We start from the raw sequence: 22463 nt of genomic DNA, 5'->3' as shown, positions 1-22463 counted from the left end.
TAATATTGGGTTGTATTGGGTATGCTCCGTATAGATCTAGTTATCATAAGAATTTAGGGAAGAGGCTCCTTTAGTTAGCAGAATCTTCACTGCTTCTTGTCATGAATTACAGTCTCTAAATAACTTTAGAAGAAAAACTTCTTCCTCTTAGTGACTAATGCTTTAACATGGAAAAGAGTGTCAGTTTATAGCCATCTGCTTCACAAAGTAAGAGAAATGCTTCAGAGTTCTTCAACTGCAAGTCTTCTGCTCCTGTCCCAGTGCTGTTCTAATATGACTTGAGTGCAAACCTGTCAAAAATAATAAAAAGACTTAATGTTCTGCTGAAACAGGCAGTGTGAGAGAGCTGGCTAGAGGAGACTGCTCTTTGATTTGTGTATGGATTCAATGGGTACCTATTCAGTTGTCTGAAGGAAAGTGTGCAGTAATGATCACCCCTTAACAAAACCAAACAAACCCAAACCCACAAACAGAAACACACACATCAAAAAAGCAAACACCAAAACCTGATCAGTGTTTCTGTATTTAAAAGCTGGTAAACCTAAGATGCCAAACTGTTTTTGTTGTATAGTCAGGTCTGTTTTAAGATTTGACTGATACAATGGTCACTTATTGGTTTTGCTTAAACTTAAATGTTTGAGAAGAGTTTGAGAAAATGCCTATTGAGTTTCCGTGTATTCTGTATTTATAACTCAGACTTCTAATGGTAATGACTCTTTCATTGTTAAATAAAATAAATCCTCTGGCACCCTGAAGGGCACAGACTGCTTTACCATCGTCTAAAAATATGGTAGAACTGAAAACAGGTTTTGCAGTGTCAACATTCTTCCCCGGTATGGAAAGCCTCTTAAAACTGCCAGTTTCTTTTGCTATCTGTTCTTTCCCACTTGGCAAATATTGCCTTTCCTTTTGGTTTTCCCCTCCACATCCAGCGGAGCCGAAAGGAGGGCTGCTCTGTGTGTGTGTGTGTGTGCCACCAGCAGATCCAGCTTACGTAAGGGCTGGTTCTCCTGCCAAGGCACTCACTCTGCTGCTGCTGCATAAACAAGGTCAGCTGAGTCCAGGGAACAGGGTATTCAGCTGCTGCTGAGGAACCCTGGCACTTTTGTGGGTCACCAGAAATAGCTGTGCTGCTTAAATCATTTCTCAAAGGACTTCTGAGGGTTTACTCTTAAGTGCTTGAGAACTGAAGACTGTAGCTGCACTACTGACCTAGGAAGGAGCTAACCTAGTAGCATTTAAATGCCCCTTTTAATGCTGCCAAAACGTGGGGCTTTTAATAGAACATGTTAAACATGGTCTAAGATAGACGTTTGCTTAGTGTCTTACATAAAATAAAGTGTAAATCTGTACAGCCCTTCACAGTGGGTTTTCTTAAAGGACAGCATGAGTTTCACAAACGTAAATGTAGTGGCTAAAAATAGTCTGGTTTTCACACAAACTACACAGCTCTGCTGGTGTACTTTGTTTCGCAGCAAAACAAAGCCATACCCAAATTTACATGCTTGTTGTTGGAAGAGGGAACATGAAGCCTGATGGAGGGCTTTGATTAGTGCCCAACGGAATCAGGAGACTTTTCAGTTTCTTTACGTGTTCTGTGGCCCAAATCCATGTGTCATCCTCTCTCCTCTCAGCTGTAACGCAGGTTGAAGTTACGGATCATGCTAAAGGCTTTTCCATAGGAAAGGAGTGCATGCAGCCCCATTCTTGCATATTCTTAAATGGTTAAAGACATTTTTCTGCCTCTCAGGACTTTTGTCGTAGGAGTTTTTAGTGTTTGTGTGCTTTATACAAGTTAAGAATATGTATCTGCTCATTTTCTAAACTAGTTGTCTTCCTTGGCAGTGTCCTTAATCCTCTTCTTGCCGGCATCAGGAAATAAACTGAAATTTGGCTTGCGGTACAGCATGTAACTTGGAGCAAGAATTAATCCTCCTCTTAACATTGTAATAACTTTAAAGAACCACTTGCTTACTGGGAATAAAAAAAGGTCTTTGAACTGGAATCATTAACTTCAAATATTTAACAACTTGCTGCTGCTTGCTTTTCAGAGGTCTCTCCCCACATAGTCATTTTAGAGATTAATGCTTTTCTTATTTAGATAATGCTATTAGCTTTTTCCATTTCCTACTGAGGAGTTTATGCACTTTCCTTTAGAAGTCTTAAATGTCTCCACTTTCATCTTCAGATTTTATGAAGTCTAAGGTGTCATTTCCATTTTCAGTCTAATCCTTGAAGTAAGAATGAATGTACTTTCACTTCCAGGAATGAATGTACTTCTGCACAAATACCGAGAAAGTTCAATGACAGTAGAGCAAACTTGTATTCTTTAGCTTTTTCGGGGTCACTTCAGATTTTATTATGTTGGAGGAGTTTTCATTTTTTGTGTTGTTTTAGTAGGTAATTTTTAGTCTTGTGGCTGAGTTATCTGAAGCATGTTGTGAGTGAGGCGATTTACTTACTGTTTTGGTGTGTGACGGTTTTTTTCTGATCAGACAGAAAACAGACAACCTGGTCTGTGGATTTAGAACTGCAGTGAACTGCACCTTCCACCTCGGATAACTCATTTAAGGAGCAGACTGTAGTTGTGTTTTCAGGGATGGAAGGGGAAAAGGAGCAAAGCTGAGGCTGTAAACCCCTCTGTATCTCTGGAGACTCAGTGTAGCAGCCAGCTGGGACAGTGGTGTGTGCTGGGCTGATTTCTGCACGGTTTTGTGTGCCCTGCTCACTTGCAAATGCAGTTTTGAAGTCCTAATTTTCTTAGGGGTTGCTTAACTGTTCTAGAAAGTATTTTACTCAAGTTTATACATTCACACTAATATACTAATTAAGGATAGAAACGCTTCTGAAAAATATAACACCTGTACTCACTTGGACCCATTTCCTATTTGTGACACTGACAGAAGCACAGGCTTAGGGGGACAAGTTGGAGAAAAGGACAAGCTTGTAGTGATGCATCTCATGAATATTTTTCACATCTGACAGTTTTGGCTTTGGGAACTCCTGCACCATGTGTTTCTGTTATTTGCAACTCTCAGCAAACAGTACGTTGTCCACATAAATGTTTACATCCTGTAGCAGGGATTTCTCCAGTTCACCTGCTCGTTGTTCTGGAGAACCACAAGCATATGATCAAGGGAGACTTCTTGGGTCTATTTGACTACTTCATAGGAAAAAAGTCACTTTGGGCTTGGCTGGCAGCTCTTTTAACTTCTTGGGTTTACAGCTCAAATGGCTGTGCCTTTCTGCTCTTGTCATCAACCCCACATGACAGATACCTGTCAGATCCCATGATTGACCAGTTATTTCTAAGGCAGTTGTGACTGTAAGTCTTGATCACACAACTGGAGAAGTGGGAGCTTTATCTCCCTTGGAGTGGTAAGTCCCACTTTTCCAGAAGGATACTCAGTCATTTATATCTGAATTCAGTCTTTGAAATTATAACTTGCATATATCAAGTTATTGAAAGTTAAAGTTTTTAATTTTACTACCACTATAGTCAAAACTGAACTCACTGCTCTACGATATCACGCAATGATGTGACACAAGTAGTACTATCTTCTAAACTGCACTTTAACAGTAGTTACAAAACCCAAAAGTGACACTGGAATGAATACTTTGTGTTTCAAAGCGGTGGTGTTTGGCATTGAGGTTGCCATCAGATACACCAGTTAATCTCTGCAGGCTTCCCCTTTGACTGCCTCCAAGGATAGTTCAGAGTGTGTTCAGTTCAGTTCTGCTGAGCTAAACTCCTTAGGTTAAGCTTGCTAACCTCTTTCTCATATCACAGATTACTGGTTTCCCGTTTACTGACTCTTTAGACTAGCAAGTCTAATTATATTTATTACTGCTGTATAAGGAGTGAGCAGCCCAACTAGAAACTCCTAGGAAAAAAAGGTGAAACCCAGTTATAGAAAAAGTCTACTGAGGCTATTTTACACTAAGGCTGATATTCTGTAAAAAATGTACAGAAATGCCCTCTTCCAGTAAGCAGTACAGCAAATGAGGCAAGACTATTGCACAGCCCTGCGTAGAAGAAAGCCAAAATATTGACACTTCTCTATAATGTTTCTTTCCTCCAGACTCAACACATGAATGAGTCTCAACCTTAACGCTCCCAGAGCAGGTCTGAAAAAGCACACCAGTTTTACAAAGAATGGTCATTAGCACTGTGTTATGTTCACTTGTTGAGTGTAACTCTTCCTTTTTCAGCTACTCAGCAAAGAGTGGGTATAAATCATAGTAATCTGCAAATAATGTATATAATCTACCATTTTTTTTTTCCCATAAAACTTGATTTGCTTGCTGTTAAAGGAAGAGAAATCCCTTCTTTGTCTGATACTGCTCGATAGACAGGGGCTTCAGCTGCTGTTAAAGGAAGAGAAATCCCTTCTTTGATACTGCTCGATAGACAGGGGCTTCAGTAAACTGAGAAATTACTTGACTGGAGCCCTGTGTCTGTGTAGCTTTTGTTTAATCAGATAAAAGGAGTTGCCTTTTATTTGCATATTTAATTAGAAAGTTCATTCTTCATACTGGTCTGTTCAGAAAAACTACTGGAATTTCAGTAATCTGCATAATTAAACCCAGTGGAATATGAAAATGAATAGCCTAAAAGAGTAGTCTACACAATATAGTGTGAAGCTAAGCATATTATAGGATGCTACTGATCAGAGAAGACAAAGGAGTCTATGGAGGCTTTAGCATCAAGTAACTGTTACTGGTATTTAACCTTCTTAAGAAATAATTTGATCCTACAATTAAGACCTTATAGAATATGTATCATTGTTGACTTCAGCCAAACAGGGATGACGTTTCCAGTGTTAGACAGTGGTCATAGCTATTTCTGGAGGAATCTGAAGCACTTCTCTAGCACTTCTGTCCAAAAAAAAAAAAATCTATCTGTAGATATTCACAGTGTCTGAAAGGAAACCGAAGAAATAAATCTTGTCAAATTTTTAGATGGAGTAGGAAAACAGACTCAAACTAATCATTTAGTACTTCATATAGAGAGGCTGAACTTAAATTTATTCTAGGTGGGGGCTTTTTTGTGCTTTCTAGTGTTTGGTTTTTTTTTTTGTAGTTGGTGGTTTCTTTTTTTACTATTTTCCCCTCCTGAAACCATGCTTATGAGCCACGTGTATTAACCTGTATTTCAGTGGGAGTGACTGAAGTCCAAGCAGCAGTACAGAGCTGCACAGGTCTCGTGAAATAATCTGCCTTTGGGAAACAGACTGCTGGTGAAAGCCAAAGTTTCACAGGACTGGGGTTCAGGGTGATAGTTGCCTTATCTCATTTGGAGTCCTCATTCCTTTTCTGTATTTTAAATCTTGTAACTGTAATTCTTATCTCTCTGCTTTCCAAAAATCTTGAATATAAAATCATATTTTGGGTGGAATATGTAAGCAGGGTAATCATGTAACATCTAAGGTTTAATATAAAAATCTTTCCTGCTAGCTTTGGCACTGGAGAGAATAATCTAGGTACTCTTGCTGATTATGGCATTCTAAACAAGCACATTAATTTTGTAAGAGGAAAAAGTTCTGTCCTCACTTAAAAGCTGAGAAAATTGAGGCAGAAGTTAATACGAAGGGGACAGAACTGTCAGCATTGAGACTGTGTGCAGAAAACATCCAGTGCAGCAGTTGTTGATGTGAGTAGACATCAGTTACTTGATATTGGTGTGTTCATTAGTTTGTCAATAACTGGCGGTTTTTAGAGCTAGTCTTATTTTTATATGCATGGCACTTAAGGGTCTCTTTTTTCTTTTTTCTCTTTTTTCTTATTTCTTTTTTTTTTATCTCTTCCTTTTTTTGCTTCAGCAGTGTATCTCAGGCTGAAATTTCAGGTTTAGAAATTGTATGTTAAGCTTTCTATCACTTTTTGATGCAGAGTAATACAGAACTAAGCTCTAAAAGAACTGAAGAGGTTTCTACCCTTGTTGCATACATCACAAGAACTGTGACAAATCACAGCAAAATATTCAGTATTTTAAGACTGACTTACCTTAGTTTTCTTCTGTGTAGGTGTTGACTGATTAATTTATTAAATCACAGCAAAATATTCAGTATTTTAAGATTTACTTACCTTAGTTTTCCTCTGTGTAGGTGTTGACTGATTAACTTATTTTTTTCTCTCTATTGCAAATAATAGTGTTGCTTTTCTTATGCATTTTCTAAATACATTGGCTGGTCTTACTTTATCCAGAAGCTGGTGTTCTATCTCAACTCCTGTACCTTTTTTTCATAACCAAATAAAATTATACTTTTGAGAAAATAGTAAAACCTTATGTGCAGAAGCTTGTTCTTAGGATTAGTCTTACTGTTCCTTCCAGTGCATAAAAGCAGAAGGTAAAAGGAAATATTTCTCTATTAGAAATGTACTATAAGTCCATCTTGGAAATCAAAATGCCAAAGAGAGGAAACTCCTTCACAGAAAAATGTCAGTTGTTGTACCTTGATTAAAAGTTTGTATCACCTATACCATATAGCAGTATACATTAATGTGCTGCTTTAGAGGGAGTGTCTTGTTTCTTTTGAGTAGTCTTTGCTCGCTAGAATATGTAACTTTTCAAAAAATCTAATCCTAATACAGAAATTAGTATATTCTTTATACCTTCTAGTTAGTGTAACTTTATAATGGAAATAAAGCTGTTTGATGTAAATATTACTTTTCACTTATTTGGAGTCTTTTTGTTTGTTTCAGGGTGCAGTCTCTGGGTCAGTTCAGGCTTCAGATCGACTTATGAAAGAACTCAGGGATATATATAGATCACAGAGTTATAAAACAGGTAAAATGCTCCAGATTTCCCTTCTTAAATACACTTTAAAAGAATTCCCTTGGCAAATACTTCCTGCTAATCCCTCTGTGTTTTGTTATCGTATGTATGTATATACGTGTTGTGTAGATGTATATGTGTGTGCACATATATATGAATACATAGATACATACATTATATATAATCTCGTTATATTTGTGGAGACAAAGGAAGTCAGGATACATAACCTCTAAAATCTGACTTGGTAGCTGTGGCTTTTTAATTTGTGTGTAAAAGGACAGAGTTGAAGAGACACGAGGCTCCTGTTTTGATTTGCCATATTTACCTTTCAGGTAAACAGTTTTTGTGCTGAAGTACTGTGAGCAGTGGTAAAATATCTGAAGTATAAATTTGATTAAGTAACCTAGTGTTGATCCAACGTAGCCTACTTCTTTTAGGCTTTATTGCAACTGAGTGCTTGCCAGTATGCCCTAATCACCATCTATCCAGTAAAGAATGGATTAGTGGGTGTAAGGAACAGCCTAGAAATAGACCTGCATTAGGTCAGGAGGGATGCTTTACTGCCCTGGTATGATCCTAAGGTGGTTTTTTTTTTTTGTGGTTAGAACAAAGATGAGGTATAACAAATCTACTTGACTATAAATAGTGTATGGTGCTTAATCACATCATGGTTCTGCTGGAGGCACAACTAGAAGCCCCTGTCGTAGGTGTGCTTTGAGGTGAGGATTTGGGTTGCTTAATAATGCCATTTCTTGGCTTTAGATTAATAACAAGTCTTAACTACTTGCAAAGGACTGAATTCATGATGTAGGAAAGCATACTCTAAATGATGAGGAAAAGTAAATCTTGCTAAACTGTAAGAAAGTTGAGATACTAAAGGATGACTACAGTAACATTATTAGCTTATGATGCAGGAATATGTAAAAGGACTGTAACTGGCTGTGGTATGTTGATCTCTAAAACATGTTAATGAAGTAAAATGTCAAGTGGAGGTTGACACTATAGAACTGATGTTGAAACACCATCCTACTGATACATTTATTAAATTTTGCCAGTGAATTATGCTGTTCATTATAAAACTTAACAAGATTCATTCCTTATGGATTCATTTAGTCTTAGGACTTGAGTGAATTTAAATATCAGTTCCTCTCCTTTGCACAAAACTGCTTTTATAGCCTCATTCTGTCTTTTGTTGTTAGATAACTGTCACTGTGTGAGCAAGGGCATGGTAGATAATTTACTTTTTTTATGTGATCTTTGTTCTGAGTACTTGCTTCATGGTCCTTTTTTCCCTTAATTTCATTTCTGTGTATTAACACACAAAGGAAACAATTGTGAAACTTAAAGGTTCTGGTAACTGTTGCAAGGTAATGTAATGTTATTTTAGTTTTTTGTAATACAAGCCAGAAAATCTAAGGCTGCTTTTCAGTTAAGGATCACTTTAATTAGTGTATTTGAGTTTACGTGTTTTCAGGAATGACAATAGGACAACACTGGGACTTCTGAAGGGAGTAATACTTGTAATAGGCATTCACTTTTTTTTTCTTTTCTCATAAATGGTTTTATAAAAAAGTAGCATTAAGAAACACTGTCAGGACTTTGACTATGGGTGTATATTCAAGGTAGTACCCATTTTAGAACTGAAGTTCTTTTAGTGATTGAAATACTAGTGTTGAAGTTCAAGCAAAAGTTGACTACAAGCTTAGGAAAGCAAGCAATAGGAAAGTTGCTTATCCACCTGGAAAATCTAGGTGAAAAACTACCCTTAAAAACAAATAGAAAACTATTTTCTTATGAGCTAACAGAAGGAAAAATACTCCAGCAAATTAAGGTATTCTGCTAGAAATCAGACGGAGTTTCATTAACCTGTTTTGATAATACGAGTCACAAGTCCTTCAGACTAAGGTGATCCCATTTCCAAATACAAAGTGGGGGATTTGGTTAGTTCAAATGGGAGAATTCACAAAGCTCATAACATAATTTGGGGCAGGAGGGAGGGGAGGAATAAAGTATTTGGGGGATATTAAATGTAAACTTTTCTGTTCACATCTTTAGTAGTTGTGTTGTTTGTATGTAATGACTTGAACTCACCGCTTTTACCTAAAGACCACATGGGATTTACTTCTAGTTGTAGTAAAGTTGCTATAAGTAAGACATTGCCTCTATTTTGGAAGGGATTTATTTTCTTTTCATCTCTTAATTTTTTGCTTGCTTCAAGATTCTCTGTGCTTGCTTTTACTTCATCACCTCTATGGATGGCCTCTTAGAGGAATAAGACAAAAAAACCCCTGTGTTTAAGTGGGGGTAATCTACCTTGATTTCCTTTCCTACCTTAAGGACATCTCAGAAACTGGTACTAAGCAGATAAACTCTTGACAGTAAATTTTTTTTTTCTTAATGCCTAAATTAAGAAAAAAAGCATATGAGCTGGTTCCAAATAACACCTCTTGACTATTAAAAAACCAACCAACCAAAACCCCCTTCAAGTTTGGATAGTGTTGTTAAGAAGCTTCTGTATCAAGACAGCAAGCAACCCTGATGCTGCTGCTGTTCATGAGGACATACAGATAATATTGAGCTCAAAGTCTGGGTGCTTTAAAGGTTGATTGAGTAGCTTGCAGTTCTGTTAAGGCACATTCTTGTCGGTCCTGAAATGACATCTCTCTGAAGAGAACCCATTTACAGCCCCTGGTTTAGGTGTAGTACAACTGTTAAGGCCAGCAAAAGTTATTCCTTTGGGGACGCTAGGAAAACACGTGGACCTTGGTCGCCCATGGAGCTGAAGGACTGATACCGGAGTTCTGGGTAAGAGCAGGAATTTAAGGGTGGTGGAAGGAATGCAGGAATAGGGCTAAAGGCTCGGTGAATAAACAAGCTGATAGAAGGTCTCTTGTGATCTTCCATTATTTAGGATATTGTCAGAATCCTCACTAGAACTTGTTCTGTAACAGGTATTTTATACCCGTGCTAGGTGCCAAAGCCATAATACTGAGGTTATTTCTTCCAGTCTTCGTTTCCTTTTGGATGTAGGTGGAAGCAAATATTCCGGATATAATGGTGGAATAGATTAATGGGAGTTGACAGTGACCAGAGTTCTGAATGTCAACTCTTTTGTTGTTACATCAGCCCAGAACAAATTGAAATTCTTATGCTTTGTGACTTCCACTTGTACTAAGGGCAACCCAGAAAATAGTGTCCTTGGATCTCGGAAATTGGAAAAAGGCCTTAATAGCTCCTTCTGTTCATCCTTGAAGAGGAAAGTGTGGTGTTTCTGAACTAGCTGCTGATTAAAAGGGACATTGAGAGCATAGTGAGTAATTTTTCAGACCTACTTTGTTGTCCCAGACTTTGAAAAATTTGAAATTGTGCTCTTGGCTGCAGTACCCACTTGTTTGTGGCACTGCAGTAAGGAGAAACAAGCAGAGCTTCTTTATCTTGTTTTCTGAGTTTTGGAATGGTTTAGAAATAAAGGTGTCTGGGCAGCTTGAAATGTCATCTGTACTTCAAGTACTAATGCCTAAAACTTTCAACTGCCAGGTAATGTATTCTAAAATCATAAAACTTGGAAATATATATATATATAATTCCTTGGAGAGAGTATGGTGGCTGTAGCCTATTGGTTGTACAAACTTCAGAAATCCTAGGCAGATTCCTGATTTGCATACATCTTCCAAATAATTACGTCAGCAACAGATATGCTGTCAAATATTAGCCCAGGTAGCCAGTTTAATCATAGCTGTTTCATGTATATGTATGGTCTGTGGGGGAAGAGATTAGACTTTTGAACACCACTGATACCATTTTCTAAATCTTGTCTTATGGTTAAAGACTTACTGCTTTTTCCTGGGCTGCTTGTGAACTTCTGCAGAGAGCAAGCTTGAATGTACAAGAAAATGGCAGATAACTTTCATCCTTCCCTTTGAGCGAATGCACAACTCTTGTTTAATGTGCTTCAAACAAACGAACCGCTGAAAATCACCAGCTGCCTTCCAGAGACAGCTGTTCTTTTGATCCATTTTTGTGGCTTCTTTGGTCAGCTGCTGGGAATGTGCTTCATCCAAGGCACTATCTTCTTTTCTTGGGTTTCTACATTGTACTGTGTCCAGTGCCCTGTCCTGCTCTGCCAGTACTGAGGAGAACCTGTGAAATACAATGCTGCATACTCAGAATGTGTGTTGGTGTTTTGGAAGTGTGTTGGTCGTGTACTGTGTATAAAATGTACTGAGCAACCTGGAGTTGCAGCTGTGGAGAGTTTGAAGGGGAACTGGAAGGAGGGGAAATGGTTAGGTGTCAGAAAAAACATTTTGATTACTGTGGAATTATTTTTATAGAAGTGAAAGAACTTTCTTTCCCCATGTATTTGCTCATAAGTGCTTGTGCTATTGAAGGAAGAATGTGCCTCAGTATCAATGTATCAGTATCTTACCTATTGCTTACATCTACTGACAGTATTTGAACTTAAAAGCAAATAATGCTTTTGCTAAATTTTACCTTGTTAAAATTTTAGTGCATAATTAATTCTGTCTAATATTTCTACAGGGATATATTCAGTGGAATTGGTAAATGACAGCTTGTATGAATGGCACGTTAAGCTCCTAAAGTAAGTTATTAAAGCTTTTTCATGTTCTGAAGAATCTGTCATGCATGCAGAGGTTGAACTGTAGTAATTGAGCTGGCAAAAAACCCAACCCTCTTTGCACAGCCAATACAGTGCGTGTTACCGCAACTTTCATTGCTTTCAGCTACCTTACTGAAACTACTCCAAAATACAAACTTTAAATTATGAAATTATTTTCTCTGGATGGTTTCAGTTTAGCTTTGTTTGTTTCTGATTTCAAGAAAATGGAACTTCTACTTTCATTCAAGATGTAAGAAGGAACAGAACTGTCCTAGTGTCATTAGCTCTCTATTTCTACAGCTGAGCAGACACATAGGACCAAAACTTTTAGGTATAACTTAATACGCGTCAGAGAGAAAAGAGCCCATTTGCCTAAGGAACAGTATTGGTACTAGAAGAAGTAATTCTGAAAGGACCAAAACTTTTAGGTATAACTTAATACACATGTCAGAGAGAAAAGAGCCTGTTTGCCTAAGGAACAGAATTGGTACTAAAACAAGTAATTCTGAGCTGGCCTAGTACAAGCTATTCTGGAAATGAAGAGTTTCTAAGCATTGGGAGCTTTTCTTCTAAAAGAGCTTCCCATTGGTAGGATGGGGACCATCTGCCCAAATAATTCTGAAATGGGATCTAATAAATCTGTGGTTTCACCTGTAACAGAGGATTGGATTTAATAGCCCATCAGTAGCAAAGGCTTGTATTTAATAACTCATCAATCCCTTTAACATCTGCTTTTGGCTTGCCACAGGCATTTTTTGACTAGTCTCTTTTAAAAGCTGCTGGGTGTCAGAGCCCTGGGTGGGATTAACTCTGTAGTGTCTGAATTAATGTCTAGGCTGCTCGCCACCAGCATTTTGCAACAAACAATTGTTGAAATTCTGCTGAGCCAAAACTGCTGGCTTTAGTACTTCTGCTGATGCAGATTACTTTGAGCAGCTGATACAAAACTGTCATCACACATTCCATAAAGGATTCGCTACCTGTTTACCACAGTAATTGTTGAAATTCTGCTGAGCCAAAACTGGTGGCTTTAGTACTTCTGCTGATGCAGATTACTTTGAGCAGCTGATACAAAACTGTCATCACACATTCCATAAAGGATTCACTATCTGTTTACCGCAGTCTACTGTTACTACAGTCTTCCTGTTAAAATCTCCCCACACACCCACTTTGGATGTGCATTTCTGGTGAACTGAAGAGAATTAAAATTGCTGTTTTCCAATGTATGGGTTATTTTTTACTACCTATGTTCAAATAACAGTTGATAGCATCGGGAAGGCAGCGCGTTGCAGCAACCTTTCCTGCTGATCTCATGGCAAAGTGTTTACTATGTAAAAGGGGCAAGAGCTTTCTACAGTTCACTTCAAATTACAGTTTATAAACTGCAGATACATAAAGGACCTCTTTAAGAGTAATTACTATTTACAGGTAGTGAAAATATTAACTTCATCCAGGATCTCCCCCCTGCTTCTTTTATAGGGTTGATCCTGACAGCCCACTGCATAGTGATCTTCAGGTCTTAAAAGAAAAAGAAGGTGTAGAATACATTTTACTCAACTTCTCTTTTAAGGTACGTGTCTATGGGAAGAAATGCTGGGGTTGAATTTGTAGCTTACCATAGGAAGTGACGAAATCAGACCCTCAACTGTTACTTGGGTAAAGAAGGAGCTGTAGCATAAAAAACAAAGAAAAATTGCAACTTTGACACTAAAGCTTCCCAAAAATTGCTTTTTAGCCAGTACTCTGCGAAAGTGATTTTTACAGAACTGAAAAATGTTACTGTTTTAAATCTGCTTTCCCAAATAAGACTATTGAAATATTTCCTGGTTAGGAAAACACTGCCATAGTATGTTTCTTAACCTGTTTTTTTTTATGCTTTTCAGGATAACTTCCCTTTTGATCCTCCCTTTGTGCGAGTGGTATCTCCTGTGCTCACAGGAGGGTAGGTTTGAGTTGTCTTACAGAAATTCTACTTTGTGGTAAAAATGTTACACCTTGAGGTTGGTTGATTGGGTTTGAGGGAACATTTTGAGACTATGATGTAGACTTCAAGAAATTTCCCCTAAATAGATGCATGAGCTGCTGTAGACCTCGAATTTAGGGAAGAGCTCGAAGTGTGATATGTAAGGCTTCCTTCTCAAGCTTTATGAAGTAATAGTAGGTGAAGAGCTGGGCACAATTCCTCTTTGAATTGCTTAGTTTGTGTCTAGCTTTGGAAGACTCTATACCTGCTGTGATATTTAAGAACTGACCTCTTTGCAGATGGTTAACATCGCCGTTAGTTCCCCTGTTGTTCAGAATAGTGGGGTGTTTGGAGTTGGTGCTTTGAAGGGGTCTTGATCCCTGCGTTGCCTTAGACTTGCAGTAGAGTCTTCACTGACTCTCTTTTTCTGGTAACAGTGCCATAAAGTTTTTGTCTAAAAACTCTTTAAATGCTAATCCAAAAATACTAAATTTAATCAACACCATGCTACAAAAGCCATCTAAACCGTGTTTGAAGTGCTGTGTCACAGAAACTCGTATATAACCATGGAGAGAAGATTAAATTCACCTTCCAAGGCTTTCATGCGTTTCCTGCTGACAGGAAATTATACCTGTACATTTCAAAATGCAGTCTGTGGAAGCTGGTGCTGATTCTGATTTGATTTGATTTGCTGTGCCTTTTTTGCATTGAAGAAATGGTTTGTGCAGTTAAATAGTGTTCTCAAGAGTTGCTGCTACCAAAAAAGCAAACAAGCAATGCCAGACACCAGAAAAACTCATTTGGATTCTGGTTTTGTACTTGGACATCTTTATAGAATGAAAGAATGGCCCAGGAGGCTTGGATTTCTGTGATTGCTTCCCTGTGAGTGTCGTACAGATCTATGGTGTTTGAATGGCTTGATCGTAGAGGAGACTACATTTTTGGAGTGGTAGATTCTGCTCCCTCAGTCCAAGTTTTGTGCTGTTGGGGCGAGCTGGCTGCTGAGTCCCAGCCAGCACAATCCACGGTGAAGTGTTACTGAAATTAGGAAGTGGCTTACAGGAAAAGAGCAAGTGAAGATCTGCTTTATCTCATTTGTCTACCTCTCTGATTTATAGGTGTACCTACATTTTTTAAGAATTGTGCTAAGTTTATTCAGAGAAGTTAATTTGTTAGTTTTTTGGTTTTTTTACAACTACACATCAGTACTATGTATACATTGTGTAGCCATACAAAGCAACCTTCCTTTTTTCATGGTCTGTGTAGAGCTGTGTAAACAGTTGTGCTGACCGGCTCGGTCACTGATTTTAACTAAGTGTAGTTAGCAAAGGAGATTTTTTTTTTTTTGTCTCTCAATGCTAATCTTCTTTGTGTAAATATAATAAGGCTAACTAGTTACAATATATTACTGGTTATAGACCATTTTGGTTTATGTGAATGAAAAATTTAACAAACTAGCCTGCGAGAGCTTAAAGCACTGTGAACAGTTCCTTCTTTTTACTAATTGCTAATGTCAAATATATTTTCTTTCATGTCTGTTTCTAGGTATGTCCTAGGTGGAGGTGCATTATGCATGGAACTTCTTACTAAACAGGTGAACACAGACTGTTATCTGGATAATAACAAAGCATGCTTTAAAATGATGAAATAGGTGCCTCCCCTGAGTTGAAGAATCCCTGTGTAGAATAAATTACACACTCCATGGGGAATAAACCACATAATTTCCACAAGATTTAACTTGCTGATCTTGTGTGAGATCTTCTTTCCTGCCTTGGATGGCTTGCAAGAGGTCTGAGGAAGAGGCAAGAAGCAAGAGCACATCAACTTTGAATTTTCAGAATTTCTGGGAGGGAGCCAGTGTAAAGAGTGAGTTTTGAGGAGCAAGACACATTGTTTTCTTTTCCAGAAGCCTCTGCTACTGCACCAAGTCAGCTCTGGAGAAGTGAGGAATGCAGAGGATTGTAGGCATAGATGACTCCTGTGTAGACCAAGTGATCGATTTTCTCTATAAAATAAGTAAAAGAATGAAGTGACTAATTGCAGGCTTTGGCAGAAACTTTGCTGAACCCTGGAAGGTAGAGCAATGCCAGAGAGAAGCAAGTAATTTTCATGGGAGCAAAATGGTCATAGCTCACTCAATGGCTTCATTAGATGGCAGTCTTCTCTGCTTCTTGTAACAAAAAGTTGTAATTTCTGTTGTGATGTTGCTGAAAATGTGAAAATGCTGTAATAATGGAGCTCTTCTTGTTTCTGTCTTGCTATGTTTTGGAAATGGGTGATTTAGGATTTTCATTCTTCCTACAGGTTCTTGGCACTAATACTGTATCTCACTTTCCAGATTTTCTCTGGAAAAGTTGTTAATTGCAAACAAGTAGTTAAAACTAAAACTGGAGTGCAGGGGGAAAAAAACCCCTAAATATCCCATTCGAAAATAGATTTGCAGGGTGAGCACAAGAAGCACGTAGATGTTATATAGAAATATTTCCTTCCTCCTGCAGGGCTGGAGCAGTGCCTATTCAATAGAATCAGTCATCATGCAGATCAATGCCACTTTAGTCAAAGGAAAAGCCAGAGTACAGTTTGGAGCCAATAAGGTAAATACGCTGTGTGTATCGGTTACACAAATTACTGTTAGGCTTTCTTTGCTGACTTGAATAGAAGATGCTGAATGACAGAATTGTCATTGCAAATATCTTTGTGGTTTGATTTGTCTTGCTGTCTGGTGTGTGTATGAGTATTTTATTGGCAATTAATTGTGAGTTTAAGAAATGATGAATGTATGAGGAGGGATAAAACCCTGGGGTGGGCAGGGTTTCTAAGTAGCTGGACTTGTAACTGTACCTGTATTGGCAAGGCAGGGAGGGAAGGAGGTTTTGGAACTGGGAATCAGGAGGGTTTGGAAATGAGAAGGGCTGTAGGTGACAGCCTGACTGCCAGGGTCGCATACGCTGATGTTAAGGAGTTCTCTTCCTTTTGCTGCACTAAACACCTGCAAAGATTCATGAGAGGGAGAAAAATAATACCATGCAAATAGTTCTGAGCTAGTCATTCAGCATCCAGTGAAATCATAATTCAGTTCAAGTGTGCCTGCTGGTAACAGGCCGTAACTTAAAAGACTGAAGTACTAAATGCTATTTTCAAAGGAGGTTTAAATATTTAAGTCGATGAAACTGTCACTCGGATGCCAGTTTTTAAGTACTGATTCAAGGATAGTGAACTAAGTGAGATGTAAAAGTTTGATCACATTTCTGTCTAACCTGGTGGCTGCTGAGCTGAGGAGGACAGAGTTACGGTGGGGTTGCCTGAACCCCTGTCCTGGCTGCACCCACCTTCTCACTGACCTCGGGTTCCAAACCCTTGGCTAGAGGGGCCTTTCCAGCAGCAGGAGCATGCAAATCATTGTCATTATGATGGAGGAGAGATGAGGAAAAATGAGGGTATTTGTCTTGAAAATCATGTACTTTAAAGGCAGGAAAGTTTGTAACGTCATGCATGGTTTTTTCTTTGTAAGTCCACTGTGTGGTTTCTTTGTAAAACTGTGTTGAAGTTTCATGTGTCTAGATGCTGGGGGTTTTATGGTGGTGTTTTTTTTTTCCTTTCAGAATCAATATAATCTAGCAAGAGCACAACAGTCCTATAAGTCACTAGTACAAATACATGAGAAAAATGGTATGTATATTCTTGTGACTTTGTTCTTGTCTGCACAGCAACCCGGGAGTTGGTATTTGGCTGCAGTAACACTTGTGGTGCCAGAGTGCCCTAGGTTGGCTTGGGAAGCCCATAAATGGCATTTCCCTTTTCTCATCTTGCACTAGGAAGACAATAGTACTTAAAATAACTGGACTAACAATCATTGCAACTTTTCCAGCTTCGCTGTGTTCCTACTGTCTTTTGAAAGGTATTTCAATTTCATTTTCAGCCAGTTGATCCAGTAACTTTATTGATACTGTAGCTTTTAAAGTGTCACCTTTTTGTTAGTGAAGTACCTGCTGGAAGTTTGCCTCTTCCCCTGAAAGGCTTTGTTTCAGCGTGGTGAGACTTTAGTAGTAGTAATCGTTAAGGAAGAGAGAGAAAGTGGAAAGAAAGACCAGAGTCTAAAAAATGTCCAAGAGAGTGTGCTAGAAAAACTGCGATAGAAATGGGAGACACATTTATTTATGTTTTTACCCTATTTAAAGCCAGTTAATGGTCTCTTGGCTGCATGAAACAAGTATATTCAAGCGCTTTGGGTATAATTGTATTCATTATGCTGGGATGAGAAGAAAACAAATGACCTGAGGTGGCTGATACGTGATTTAAAAGCAGTCAGCACTTGGTGCCCTGGTCTCATGATGAGGGAGTTAGTCCTGGTTACACTTCCATGATGTTGCTTGATACAGGTCGGACACAGTCTCCTCTGGGAATTCATGTTGCTGTGAACATTAAAGTGTGTTTTGGTGTGACTGCAGTGAGCACCTCAGTTTCCCTACCTCTAAAATTGAACGTGATGCCTTCTCTACTACTGGGAGGAAGATCAAAGAGAACGACTTTCAAATGCTTTCCAGTTTTATGATATTTTGATCTTGCCATTAACTGAGTCTTTTGCTTTTTTAGTTTGCCACAAAAGCCAGCATGGCTGTCTGTTTACTTCTAACTATGTGCTAGCCTTGACTACAGTGGTTACTGCTGCCTCAGGAGCTGTACACAAAGCATTCACAGCATTTATTGCTGCTGCAAAAGGTGTCTTTAACTTACAGCTGCTTCCTGTTCTCTGGGACAACATAGATAGGCCCCGTACTCACTGTACAGAAATTTAGAGGATTTTTATACAATAGTGGCTGGGAGAATTAAGACTGGAGGTATGGAGGTGGCTAGAAAAAAAAACTATGCAGACTGATCAGGTACAATTCAACTGCTAAACATGCCAAATCCTATCAAGAGGCAGGTTATTCAACTGACATTTCTGAGCCCGTTCCTACAGCAGGATTTGCAGAAGTGGATAAACTGTTCAAACGCCTCCCTCTTCAGTAGGCAAGATGATGGGATTTATGTACAAGTACCCCAGTGTAGCCGTGTTTGTATGTCTGTGCATTGAGTGGCTTGAAGACTTGGGGGTTTTACCTATATTCCATTTGGCTCTGGTATGGCAATGTTCCTCCCTCAACAGCTTCCTCTTGTCCAGCTGAGGATGGCTGCTGCCACAAATGCCCCCCAGACTTGGAATTGTTTAGTTTTCATGCCCAAATACTGGGTCTGATCCTGGGACATGTCACGTGTTTATCTCCCACTGCAGACCAGTAAGATTTAGGGCATTGGGTCTGACTGAGCTGGCTTTAAGAGGGAAGGAGGGAGCCAGATGAGGCTTCCATGTCCCACAAACTCAGAGTAAGATGGTAAGATTGTCTTGATGCAGCCGTGCCGGTACCTAACGCGTTTCTCTGTTCTCCATAGGCTGGTACACTCCTCCAAAAGAAGATGGCTAACATTGACGACTGTTGTACACCTGGACCAATGTCAACAAAACAAGCTCTTTTTTATGTTTTCCAACACACAGACTCAAGCTATGAGTGCCCCTATAACAGCCGTACTGAAGACTTTAGCTATTAGATAAGTTAGTGGATAATCTGTCAACTGACACGTAAAGTATAAGTTACAGCCTTACCATTCCGCTCTTCTTAGGTATCTGGACTGAGCAGTTTGGGCCTTGACCGTATTTGTTCTTATGGATTAAGCGTATTTGGGCCACGCCCTCCCTTCTCCCTTTTTTTTTTTTAATTTTATTTGAAAGCGTAAGCTCCCTCCAGCAGGCTATTGAGTTACTAAAGATTGTTCAATAGGAGTGAGTTGTTCACACACTTTTGTGTATTTCTTACCTTTTGCAAAATGCAGACTGCAGAGACTTGCGTTGTATTGTTTCATTTAAAGCCAAGAAGTTTAATACATTGTTTAATACTGTTTTAGGAAATGTCAGGTCTTGCAAACTTTTTGTTAGTGAAGTACCTGCTGGAAGTTTGCCTCTTCCCCTGAAAGGCTTTGTTTCAGCGTGGTGAGACTTTAGTAGTAGTAATCGTTAAGGAAGAGAGAGAAAGTGGAAAGAAAGACCAGAGTCTAAAAAATGTCCAAGAGAGTGTGCTAGAAAAACTGCGATAGAAATGGGAGACACATTTATTTATGTTTTTACCCTATTTAAAGCCAGTTAATGGTCTCTTGGCTGCATGAAACAAGTATATTCAAGCGCTTTGGGTATAATTGTATTCATTATGCTGGGATGAGAAGAAAACAAATGACCTGAGGTGGCTGATACGTGATTTAAAAGCAGTCAGCACTTGGTGCCCTGGTCTCATGATGAGGGAGTTAGTCCTGGTTACACTTCCATGATGTTGCTTGATACAGGTCGGACACAGTCTCCTCTGGGAATTCATGTTGCTGTGAACATTAAAGTGTGTTTTGGTGTGACTGCAGTGAGCACCTCAGTTTCCCTACCTCTAAAATTGAACGTGATGCCTTCTCTACTACTGGGAGGAAGATCAAAGAGAACGACTTTCAAATGCTTTCCAGTTTTATGATATTTTGATCTTGCCATTAACTGAGTCTTTTGCTTTTTTAGTTTGCCACAAAAGCCAGCATGGCTGTCTGTTTACTTCTAACTATGTGCTAGCCTTGACTACAGTGGTTACTGCTGCCTCAGGAGCTGTACACAAAGCATTCACAGCATTTATTGCTGCTGCAAAAGGTGTCTTTAACTTACAGCTGCTTCCTGTTCTCTGGGACAACATAGATAGGCCCCGTACTCACTGTACAGAAATTTAGAGGATTTTTATACAATAGTGGCTGGGAGAATTAAGACTGGAGGTATGGAGGTGGCTAGAAAAAAAAACTATGCAGACTGATCAGGTACAATTCAACTGCTAAACATGCCAAATCCTATCAAGAGGCAGGTTATTCAACTGACATTTCTGAGCCCGTTCCTACAGCAGGATTTGCAGAAGTGGATAAACTGTTCAAACGCCTCCCTCTTCAGTAGGCAAGATGATGGGATTTATGTACAAGTACCCCAGTGTAGCCGTGTTTGTATGTCTGTGCATTGAGTGGCTTGAAGACTTGGGGGTTTTACCTATATTCCATTTGGCTCTGGTATGGCAATGTTCCTCCCTCAACAGCTTCCTCTTGTCCAGCTGAGGATAGCTGCTGCCACAAACGCCCCCCAGACTTGGAATTGTTTAGTTTTCATGCCCAAATACTGGGTCTGATCCTGGGACATGTCACGTGTTTATCTCCCACTGCAGACCAGTAAGATTTAGGGCATTGGGTCTGACTGAGCTGGCTTTAAGAGGGAAGGAGGGAGCCAGATGAGGCTTCCATGTCCCACAAACTCAGAGTAAGATGGTAAGATTGTCTTGATGCAGCCGTGCCGGTACCTAACGCGTTTCTCTGTTCTCCATAGGCTGGTACACTCCTCCAAAAGAAGATGGCTAACATTGACGACTGTTGTACACCTGGACCAATGTCAACAAAACAAGCTCTTTTTTATGTTTTCCAACACACAGACTCAAGCTATGAGTGCCCCTATAACAGCCGTACTGAAGACTTTAGCTATTAGATAAGTTAGTGGATAATCTGTCAACTGACACGTAAAGTATAAGTTACAGCCTTACCATTCCGCTCTTCTTAGGTATCTGGACTGAGCAGTTTGGGCCTTGACCGTATTTGTTCTTATGGATTAAGCGTATTTGGGCCACGCCCTCCCTTCTCCCTTTTTTTTTTTTAATTTTATTTGAAAGCGTAAGCTCCCTCCAGCAGGCTATTGAGTTACTAAAGATTGTTCAATAGGAGTGAGTTGTTCACACACTTTTGTGTATTTCTTACCTTTTGCAAAATGCAGACTGCAGAGACTTGCGTTGTATTGTTTCATTTAAAGCCAAGAAGTTTAATACATTGTTTAATACTGTTTTAGGAAATGTCAGGTCTTGCAAATCACAGTAGTTTTTCTGGTCTAAAATGACAGCATTTGTAGTATTTCCAAATTAATGATATAGGAAAAAACACATGTATGTTAAGTCATTAAACATTTTTCATGGCTGTATGAGAATATGAACTGTTTCTTGGAAAAGATGCTCTTTGTTTAGATTATGTTAATATTTTGTTTTGGTTTGGATTTTTTGTTGTTCTTTTCATTTTTGTTTTGTTTGTTGTTTTGTTGTTGATTTTTTTTTTTTTTTTTTAAGCAGAGCAAGGCTGTGCCAATAAAACCTTGTAACTAGTCACTTCCACTGGGGCATCAGAACTTGCTGGGCTGTTCCTGCTACTTGTTGGCTCAACCTCCTTAACATGAAGAGCCGCAGTATGAAGCTTGAAGTTATTTAAAATACTAAAAACCTTTTTAGGTGTTCCATTTTATTAACGGGTTGTTGCAATCATTTGTAAACTAATGAACTTAAAAAGTGATTGGCACAAATCGAGATGAAAGTCCTTGGATGAAAAAAAATTTTTATATAAAAGCTACAATAAAGTACAAAAACATCATCTGATTCAGAGGTTTTAAAGAAATGTTGCCATAGTCATGATGGTGGTTTTGTTACTGAGAGACTGATGGGAACCGTTCGTTCTTTGTTAGGAAATGAACCTGGGTGTGTGTAATTACGCCGTATTTCATTGCCTTACCTGAGTCCATTCTCTTTTGGTTGTAGTTACTCGTCATCCGGCCTTTGCACCCCTCTGGGGCCGAGCTGAGGGTGTGTACCACCGACTAAGCACTTTTTAGAAGCGCAGAAGCATGTTTTTGTTACGGTTTTTAGTCGACTATCAGATTTGTGCTCTTTATTTTCTGTCAAGCACCCGCGGCTCCCTGTGCGTTCGCTCCTGGATGCGGTTCCCCCCGGCGGGAGCGGGGGGAGAGGCCTGGCCGCGCTCCCCGCCGCCGCTCACCCCCCAGCCCTTCTGCTTGCCCGGCCCCACCGCTGCGCGCAGCCCCGGCTTTGGTTTGGGTTCCATTTCTCATTGCAGAGTTACTTGGCAATGTACAGTAATTTGTAAACTTGCATCAAGTTTATGAATAAAAACCATTTTAAGAAGTGCGCTGTGTCCCTGTGGGGCGCGGAGGAGGGTGGGGGGGGCGGGAGGAAGGA

General features: G+C 39.3%; 1 protein-coding gene across 1 annotated transcript in view; it reads left to right on the top strand.

Moving 5' to 3' along the window:
• UBE2Q2 (ubiquitin conjugating enzyme E2Q family member 2) overlaps nucleotides 1-21885 on the top strand; it is a 54265-nt gene extending 32380 nt beyond the window's left edge. The window contains exons 7-15 of the mRNA XM_014944291.1: nucleotides 6706-6790; nucleotides 11318-11378; nucleotides 12876-12966; nucleotides 13280-13338; nucleotides 14905-14953; nucleotides 15858-15953; nucleotides 16962-17028; nucleotides 18790-19309; nucleotides 21303-21885. Of these exons, the coding sequence (XP_014799777.1) occupies nucleotides 6706-6790; nucleotides 11318-11378; nucleotides 12876-12966; nucleotides 13280-13338; nucleotides 14905-14953; nucleotides 15858-15953; nucleotides 16962-17028; nucleotides 18790-18821 (540 nt within the window). The 3' untranslated portion in view covers nucleotides 18822-19309; nucleotides 21303-21885. The remainder of the gene's footprint in view (nucleotides 1-6705; nucleotides 6791-11317; nucleotides 11379-12875; nucleotides 12967-13279; nucleotides 13339-14904; nucleotides 14954-15857; nucleotides 15954-16961; nucleotides 17029-18789; nucleotides 19310-21302) is intronic.
• The last annotated feature ends 578 nt before the right edge of the window (nucleotides 21886-22463 follow it).

The sequence above is a fragment of the Calidris pugnax genome, unplaced genomic scaffold (genome assembly GCF_001431845.1).
Source record: "Calidris pugnax isolate Ruff unplaced genomic scaffold, ASM143184v1 scaffold70, whole genome shotgun sequence".
Classification (NCBI taxonomy): domain Eukaryota; kingdom Metazoa; phylum Chordata; class Aves; order Charadriiformes; family Scolopacidae; genus Calidris; species Calidris pugnax.
The sequence above is the reverse complement of the archived record's forward strand: the minus strand, read 5'-3'. Positions and strand labels throughout refer to the sequence as shown.